The 9,244-nt window shown below is 37.9% G+C and overlaps 1 protein-coding gene across 1 annotated transcript in view; it reads left to right on the forward strand.

The window, feature by feature from the left end:
* Window positions 1-6,398, forward strand: part of MUSK (muscle, skeletal, receptor tyrosine kinase) — a 167,632-nt gene extending 161,234 nt beyond the window's left edge. Inside the window, exon 16 of the mRNA XM_011966405.1 lies at window positions 5,716-6,398. Within this exon, the coding sequence (XP_011821795.1) occupies window positions 5,716-6,398 (683 nt within the window). The remainder of the gene's footprint in view (window positions 1-5,715) is intronic.
* Window positions 6,399-9,244: the final 2,846 nt, after the last annotated feature.

Consider the following 9,244-nt stretch of genomic DNA (forward strand, 5'->3'; position numbering starts at 1 on the left):
GTGGCTCAAGCCTGCAATCTCAGCACTTTGGGAGTCTGAGGCAGGTGGATCACTTGAGGTCAGGAGTTTGACACCAGCCTGACCAACATGGTGAAACCCCATCTCTACTAAAAATAGAAAAATTAGCTGGGTATGGTGGTGTGGGCCTGTAATCCCAGCTACTCAGGAGACTGAGGCACGAGAATTGCTTACACTGGGGAGGTGGAGGTTGCAGTAAGCCAAGATCACACCACTGCACTGCAGCCTGGGCGACAGAGCGAGATTCCATCTTTAAAAAAGAAAGAAAAAAAAATCTGTGCTCTCATAGAGCATACATTCACTCTATTGGAGGAGAGAGGTAATAAAAATAAACACAAAAATATGGGATGCTGGATATTAAGTTCTAAAGACTTTTTAAAATGTTAAAGCAGAGAAGTTTTTGGAATGTGAGCTACAATGTTTGAAGTCTTCAGTGAAAATATTACATTTATATAAAGACCTGGCAGAGGCAAGGGAATAACAGTGTGGATATCTTGGAAAAGAACATTCCAATAAGAATGAGAAGCATTTGCAAAGGTACTGTGGCAAGAGCAGATGTGGCATGCTTGAGGAATAGTGAGGAGATGAATGTGGCTGGAGCAGAGTGAAAGATGGGGAGAGTTATCAAAGGTGAGATCAGAGAGGTAATAGGGGAGGTGGGCAGGTCCTGTCAGACCTTATTAAAAACATTGGCTTTTAATCTAAGTTGGGAAACAAATGGAGAGTTTCAGCCAAGACATGACATGACACAACTCACATTTTTTCAGATCTCCTCTGGCTGCTTTCTAGGGCATTGCCTGAAAGGAAGCAATAAACTCAGGAAGACAGCAAACAGGTATTGCAATGATGCAGCAAGAGAAGGTGGTGGAATGGACCAGGTGGTGGTAGTGAAGATTGTGAGAAGTGATTCTCATGTGTAATTTGAAAGTAGAGCCAAATAATTTGCTGACAGACCAAATCTGAGATGTGCAGAAAAGAGAAAATTCAAACATAGTATCAAGGTATTTGGCTGTGCAGATGAGTGAATGGAGGTGGCGTTGGCTGAGTTGAGGAATACCCAGGAGGAACAGGTTCTTTTAGTGGAGAGAGTGGGAATTCATTTAAATATGTGGTTTTTGTCTGGGCATAGTGGCTTGTACCTATAATTTCAACACTTTGTGAGGCCAAGGTGGGCAGTTCACCTGAGGTCAGGAATTCAAGACCAGCCTGGCCAACATGGTGAAACCCCATCTCTACTGAAAATGCAAAAATTAGCCTGGCGTGGTGGCACACGTTTGTAATCCCAGCTGCTTGGGATGCTGAGGCAGGAGAATTGCTTGAACTCAGGAGGCGGAGGTTGCAGTGAACCAAGATTGTGCCATTGCACTCCAGCCTGGGTGACAGAGCAAGACTCCATCTGAAAAAAAAAAAAAAAAAGATGTGCTTTTTGCCGATGCCTATTCAACATCCACAGGAGGCATGTGGATATGGAGGCTTAGAGTTCAAAAAGGATGATCTGGTTAGACATGAATCCAAGGCTATTGCAGTATATAGAGTATTTAAAGCCATGAGGTTGGGCAAGACACCTAAGGATGGAAAAAGCAAGCCAGAACAGGGAAGAGGTCCAAGGACCAAGGCCAGGAGCATTCCAGCATTTAGGATGAGAAAGAGGAGATGAACAAGAAAAACAAACTGAAAACAAGCAATCAATGAAATAGAGTAAATCAAGAGAGTGTGGTGTCCTGGAAGTCAAATGAAGTATTTTAAATAGGTGAAAGTAAGCGTGTCTTATGCATTAAGTCTAGTAAGAGAAGGACTATAAAGTGACCTTGAATTTGTAAACATGGAGGTTTATTGGTAACCCCGAGAAGAGAAGTTTCTTAGGAATGTTGGGGGCAAGAGGAAATGTAAGTGAGCTCAAAAGAAGAGGAAGAGAAAATTTGGAGAAAAAGTATAAACAACTTGTTTTGCTATAAAGATGAACCAAGGAACATGGATAGAGCTGAAGGGGGCAGAAAGAGGCATGCTTCCTTTCATGTAGAAATAATAGCACATTTGTAAATTAATGAGAATGATCCAGTAAAGAGAAAAATTGATTATAGGGTTGGCAAATAGTGGAAGTAACATCTTTGAACAGTGAGAGGGAATGGAATCTTGACACTGTTGGATGGATTAGCCTTTGTTAAGAGAATGCTCAGATCAACCATAGTAATAAGACAGTATTGACTGAAGATTGTAGACAGTCTCTTCTGACTGATTTAGTTTTCTCTGTGAGGTAGGAATCAAGATCTCATCTGAGAGTGAGGAATGGGAGAAGAGTTGAAGATTTGAGGGAAGAGAAGAAATAAATCGTCATCTAAGAAAGTCCATTTTTACATAAAATATAAAATGGACTACAGAAATATAGTATGATTGGCAAGAAAATTAAAAACTTACTTGAAATTAGAGATTACACATTTAACATGAGACTGGTCAGCATGGTTGTGTATTCATCCAAATGCCACCAGATGGGCATAGACCCATTAATGAGGAATTAAATTTTATCAGAATTAGCATTTTGCCACGCAAGTAAGTTGAAGTCAAATTGAGGCAAATAAGAGGGGTATATGCAAAGGAGTGATTATTATGATTGATCAAGGAACTTAAGTTGTTTAAGGAAGGAAGACAAAACGTGAAGAAAGTGAGGGATCATTAAAAGGGGGTAGGATCAATAGATTAAAAGTTTCAGTTGGGTCAAAGGATTTTTAGAGTTAGGGCACTCGAGGCAGTGAACTAGGGTGAAAAAGGGAGGAAGTGATGAACAAATAGAGTAACTGAAAATGAGATTATGGGAGGTATACAGATGTATGGAATGACAAGGTCAGGAGTATGACAATGAGAGTAATTAGCTGAAGTTGGGCAGAGGTCTAAGGAAAGAAGTAAAGTAATTTAGTGGTCAGGATATTGGAAGGAATCTAGATAAATATCAAAATCAAGAATTTCTATAGTAGCATCTTGAATACTTTCTGGCACATTGTAGGTACTCTATAAATATTTGTTCAATAAATGAGTAAAAGATATTCAGTACATAACAATTCATCTCGAAAATACTTCTTCCCTTTCCTCAAATCCTGAACATTCATTTATTCATTCTTCATCACACAAAAATCTGAATCTGGCTTCTCCCCCCTACCCTCCTTATTTACTTTCTCAAATAGTATACATTTACTCATTAAACGAACATATACACATGTATATTTTCAAGATTATCAAGCAATTCCTATTTCAACTTTTCTTAAAATGTTGACTCTGTGTTCATATACAGTTTATAACATCCTGAATTCCTGAAATTGACTCAAACACAAACTATGTACAATTTTCAAATTATGATCACCACAGTAGCATACTTACACATCACTACTTGGAGTTTTCTCTCATTTTTATTGTTCAACAAGAACTGAAACTTATGTTGCCATTTGTTAAATGCTATATCTAAATTCCATTTCAATATCCAGTGAACACAGGTTCTATTTTTTATCAAGTATGCATAAGCAGTAATCATTCACGCAAGTGATTCCACTAGTCTCATAGTTTCTTGGAAATGAATCCCAATGAAATAAGATGACAACAGTGGAAGAAAGGGGAATTGGGAAAGTCCATAAAATTCACTTCTATCAATAAAAGAAATCTACTTTGTTTTATATATTTGAAATATCAGCCACTTACTGAACATGTTCGTATCTTAAAAATTGACTCCCCTTTATTGAAATCCTAAAGTGTACAATGGTTTTGTAGTCATAAATTGGGAAAAAATGGTATAACTAAAGAAATATGTAGAATTTTAGAATGGGAGTAGGCATTAAATATTGTAGACTCTTACGGAATGTTCTGGCAGTGGAGCAAATAGTAGAACAATCAGGTGAGATTATTCATTGAAGATGTCATGCCAAAGTTTAAAGACATGGCTTGGGCTAGGCATGAGGTTTTCTTATGCCCGTCCATCTACCTATCCATCCTTAAATCTATCCATGCACCCACCTATCCATTAATTCATCCATCCACCCATCAACATATATTGAAAACCCATAGTGAGCCATGTTAGACCTGAGGTTACAAGGATGAATAAAACACAGTCTTCCTCTCAATAATTATTCCATTTTGAAGTCCCAACTAAGAGTTGGTTTTGAGTAATTACAATATAGAAAACATTTCAAGGTCTTAAATAAATGTATATACATATATAATTATAAATTATATCTATACACATATATATGTAATTGTTCATAATGATCACAAAGTAGAAATCTTTTATATAATATTTTCTTTATCAGATTGGAAAATTTCATTAAATAAACTTAGAAATTTTTTCTATTTCTGAGAGAAATATTTTTCACTTTTTTCCAGTATAAGAAATTATTTTTAAATCAACTCAACCAACGTAACAATGGTAAAGCCAGTTGATGAGATAGGTAAGTCCCTGTTAACTAAAGATTATCCAGAAAGGATCCCATAGAGGAAATTTCTAAGTATTACCCAGTTGGTATTTCTTTATTTTTTCCCTTTAGTTTATATAAATGTGCTAATTGAGGTCCTTGAAATTAAAATTTAATGCCAAAATAAATAAACCAAGATAGCAGTATTCCTCATTTCTCCTCTTTTTCAAACAGCTACTTTTAACTTTTGCCTGAAAAAAAACCCAATAGATCTAATAATCTATTTTTAAGGTGATGTGAAATTATGCCCATCTTATCTAATATTCCAGATTCTCCAGTTTCCCTCTCAAATATATCAAGACTTTAAGATTTGAAAATGATCTTCTGGCTTTAAATCTAAGACTTGATTTATATTAACACTTTTTGGTAGCATGAACATTGTAAAACCTAAATTTCAAAATGTTTAACGGCAGCAACTTAAATACTTCATCTAAGACACTTGAATTGTATTTGTTATTGTTTCCAAACTTGACACATCTTTCTTATTAACATCCTTCATAGAAGTAAACAGAAACAGAGAGCAATTATATTACATACTCAGAGCAAGCATCCATTCATAAATTAATTCATCGAACATTATGAGACATCTCCTCTGCCAGACACGTGGTAGGTGTGGGGAATTTTTAAAGAATAAGGTGCAATCTCTCCTTTCAAAGTGCTAAAATGTCGGGGAGAAACCTCAAATAGTCAAATGATTATAAAACAGGATGGTAGGTTCTCTGTGAAAGGATGATGGTAGGAAAATCTAACAGTTACTGGAAGGGTCAGGAGCTGAGGCACCCTAGGGAGAGTGATAAATAAACTGAATCTTAAAGGCAAAGAGAGATGTTCAGGCAGAGAAACAGGGTCATGGTTCAACTATGGTGTTGTCAACAAAAAACCAGAGCCTCCAGATTTCAGAGAGAAGAGCCACCCCAATGAACTGATACACCATGTACTTATATGCACCATGTACTTGATGAGCCATGTATGATGTACTTGTGACAAGTGCCCAGGACAACAGCGCTCTACTGGAAGTCCTCAAAAACTTTAGCCAAGGGACGGAAACCCCACTAACCAGAGTGCATTTCCTAGCTGAGACTTCTTTTGTGTTGTGATTAAAAGGATGTAAATATTAAAAAACAAATATACTACAACAAAAAACAGGGCTTCATATGTTCTGATCTGGTTGTTTGCTTTTGGAGTGCTCTTTCCATTGTTTCATTGTAGAAACTGAGACTAACAGAGGATGGTCTTTTGGTTCCAGGCGTGTGTGCTGTCGGGAAGCCAATGTGCCTGCTCTTTGAATACATGGCCTATGGTGATCTCAATGAGTTCCTCCGCAGCATGTCCCCTCACACCGTGTGCAGCCTCAGTCACAGTGACTTGTCTATGAGGGCCCAGGTCTCCAGCCCTGGACCCCCACCCCTCTCCTGTGCTGAGCAGCTTTGCATTGCCAGGCAAGTGGCAGCTGGTATGGCTTACCTCTCAGAACGTAAGTTTGTTCACCGAGATTTAGCCACCAGGAACTGTCTGGTGGGCGAGAACATGGTGGTAAAAATTGCCGACTTTGGCCTCTCCAGGAACATCTACTCAGCAGACTACTACAAAGCTAATGAAAACGACGCTATCCCTATCCGTTGGATGCCACCAGAGTCCATTTTTTATAACCGCTACACTACAGAGTCTGATGTGTGGGCCTACGGCGTGGTCCTCTGGGAGATCTTCTCCTATGGCCTGCAGCCCTACTATGGGATGGCCCATGAGGAGGTCATTTACTACGTGCGAGATGGCAACATCCTCTCCTGCCCTGAGAACTGCCCCGTGGAGCTGTACAATCTCATGCGTCTATGTTGGAGCAAGCTGCCTGCAGACAGACCCAGTTTCACCAGTATTCACCGAATTCTGGAACGCATGTGTGAGAGGGCAGAGGGAACTGTGAGTGTCTAAGGTCGAAGACGTTCAAATAAAATGCTGCAGTTTCCTCTCAGACTCTGTGAGCCAGGGGAATCCTACACCAGAGGCCCGACGAGACCCACATAGGAAAGAGTAAGAGTAGACATGAGTAGCATGTTGTTTGTTTCCCAGGGAGAGCAAAGACAGTGCAAAACCCATGTGGTAGACGGACCTGTTGAAGGCCAGTGATTGGAAACACAGGCTAGGAAATGTGTCAGATAATGGAGACAACTATTTTTCTTTATGAAGGTTTATAATATACACTGCACAGGGAAGAATGTCATCTTGTTCAGTTTCCAAATTAGCTGGTCACAGAGTAAAGTTCTGCTGTATTAAATTTTAATATGAAATGGGATTCAGAGCTTCATTTTTTAATCGAGTTAATTCCTGTCCATTGTGAAAATAGCTTAATCTTCATGTAAGACACTTAGGTGAAATACAGAAAACTAAAAAGAAGGAAAAGCCACTCATTCTCTCTCCACCCAAAGATGAGTCTCAGTGTTTTGTTAAATCTTTCTTGCATTTAATGCATAATTTTATATTTGTTTGTATTCTGCAGAGTTGTGGGTATATTTTATTGATAGAGGGTTTCTAAGGAATGAAACAGCAAATCAGCAAGGCTGTGACTTTGAGTTCACTTTTCTGTCCTGTGTCCCTCCTTTTTTCCTTTCTGTGCACTTGTCATGAATTAAATCTGCTTATTTTATTCCTCCAGTTTCCTTGAAACAAGTTTTTGTATCTTACTGATTTACCTTTTCCTTTAAAAATTGTATTGGTGTCTTTTCCATTGCTTTAATCTTTATTTCTTCTTCTTTCCAGAACTTCTGTCCTTTTTTAGTTATTTAGCTATTTTTTCCCTTTTATTTCATTCATATAATAAACACTCTGGCAGAAATAATAACATTTTAAATAACATTGTAGGTTGACATATATATGCCTTTTGCAAAGTATCACTATTTTTTTCTGCATTTGCCTTTGAAGCCACACATTTCAAAATTCTCACCTATTAATATTATTACTAGAGTCTATTTAAATCTCTTAACCATAATTTATAATATGGGATTTCAAAAGATACACTTGTGGCTCTGAGTTATTTCAAAACTGATATATCTGTGCATTCTGACATTTTATTCCTTTTAGAAACAAATTCTATTGGCTGTGGAATTAACTGATTTTGTTGTATTTCATGACTTTTTTTTTTTAAAAAGAAGAACCTCTGGAACTCAGATTCCTGGAGGTTCAGATTTTTTCTTAGTGGACCCTCACACAATACATCTTTATCTAAGTCCATACATGATCTGAGTTTATTTCCGATATAGCATGAACCCAAATTCTCCTGAAAATGAACAGGGAAGAGAAAATAATAGTCTACTCTATACCGGCTTATCTTAATTCAAACTAATTGGTAGTTAGGGCATTGGAGGAATGGTGTGAGTTCTTGAAAGTAGATTTTCACCGTCTGCGGGAAAACTCTGCCTGAAATCCCCAAATCTGCCTCATGTAACAACTTGACATCTTTGACGGGAAACCTGTCATTTCTTATTCATAGTGCCTCCAGGCAACCAAGACAAAAATGTAGAAATTTTCCTCAACTTTGCCCTCTCTTTCATCCTCAATTTTCTTTTAGTTTCACTTCCTAAAATCCTCCTGCTGACATCCTCTTCCCTTCAACCCAAGAGCCGACGACTGAACCTCCACCGTTGTCCACCTGTCTATTATCTGGCCTTCCTCTCATTTCAGACCTGAACAGATTCTACAGGATACAATGACAGTAAGGCAGTCCTTAGTCACAGTTCTGGTTCACAAATAGCGAGGTCAGCGTTGAGGACTGAGACCTAGAGAAGTGCTTCAGATAAAAATCATGATTCTAAGTCCAAAATTGATACTGTCATCCAAAGGACTGAATGAAGAATAAAGTTGCAGTGTGCATCCAAAACAGAAAGATGCCAACAAAGCAGAAAAGTTGGAGAGGGCCACCAGCAAGTCTAGAACTTTAGCATAGATATCCATGGCTTATTTTAGATGGTTCATGTATGCTCTGCAAAATTCAAAGACAGCTTCGGGCTTTCTCCGCTGATAAAGTTTTGTTGTAAAAGACAGACATAGAAATCAGGCTGACAGGAAATAGAGTAACAATAATCATAAAAATTGTAATATCAGCTAGCATGTATTGAAATCTTACCATGCGGATTCTGAGGCCTTTAAATATATGAACTTAAACCTCACAACATCCCTGTAATGTTGGTACTATCATTATATACATTTTAGTTTTGCTTTATTTTGTTTTGTTTTGTTTTTGAGACGGAGTCTCGCTTTGTCTCCCAGGCTGGAGTGCAGTGGCGTGACCTCGGCTCACTGCAGGCTCCGCCTCCAACAATCACAGAGAGATTGTGCAACTGGCCCAAGCACACACAGTAACAGAGCTTACTTTTTGACCAAAAAAGGCCAAATTCTCAACCACCACACTGTGGAGCCTCTGTACATTATAGAAGCAATAACTGAACCTCAGGAACTCTGTGGACGTGCTTTGCAATTTGCATGTAGTTTCAAGCACACATTATACCTTTTATTCTGTTAACTTCCTAAGTCTTTTTAATGAGTAGCAAAAAAGCATACTTTAGCATTATCAAGTTAATCAAAACATCTAATAGGTGACATGCTTATTTTTTCATGAGTTCTAATTGCATTTTCAAGTTAAGATCACTAACTTATTCGCAAGTGCTCGGTCTAATGTTCTGAATCACAGGAATATAGATGCATTATTCACCAATATTGTTTTCTTTTTTAAATAAGGTATTTTTTCATGGTAGAATCATCATATAAATTCAAAAAGGTAGACA

The sequence above is a fragment of the Mandrillus leucophaeus genome, unplaced genomic scaffold (genome assembly GCF_000951045.1).
Source record: "Mandrillus leucophaeus isolate KB7577 unplaced genomic scaffold, Mleu.le_1.0 Scaffold76, whole genome shotgun sequence".
Lineage (NCBI taxonomy): Eukaryota > Metazoa > Chordata > Mammalia > Primates > Cercopithecidae > Mandrillus > Mandrillus leucophaeus.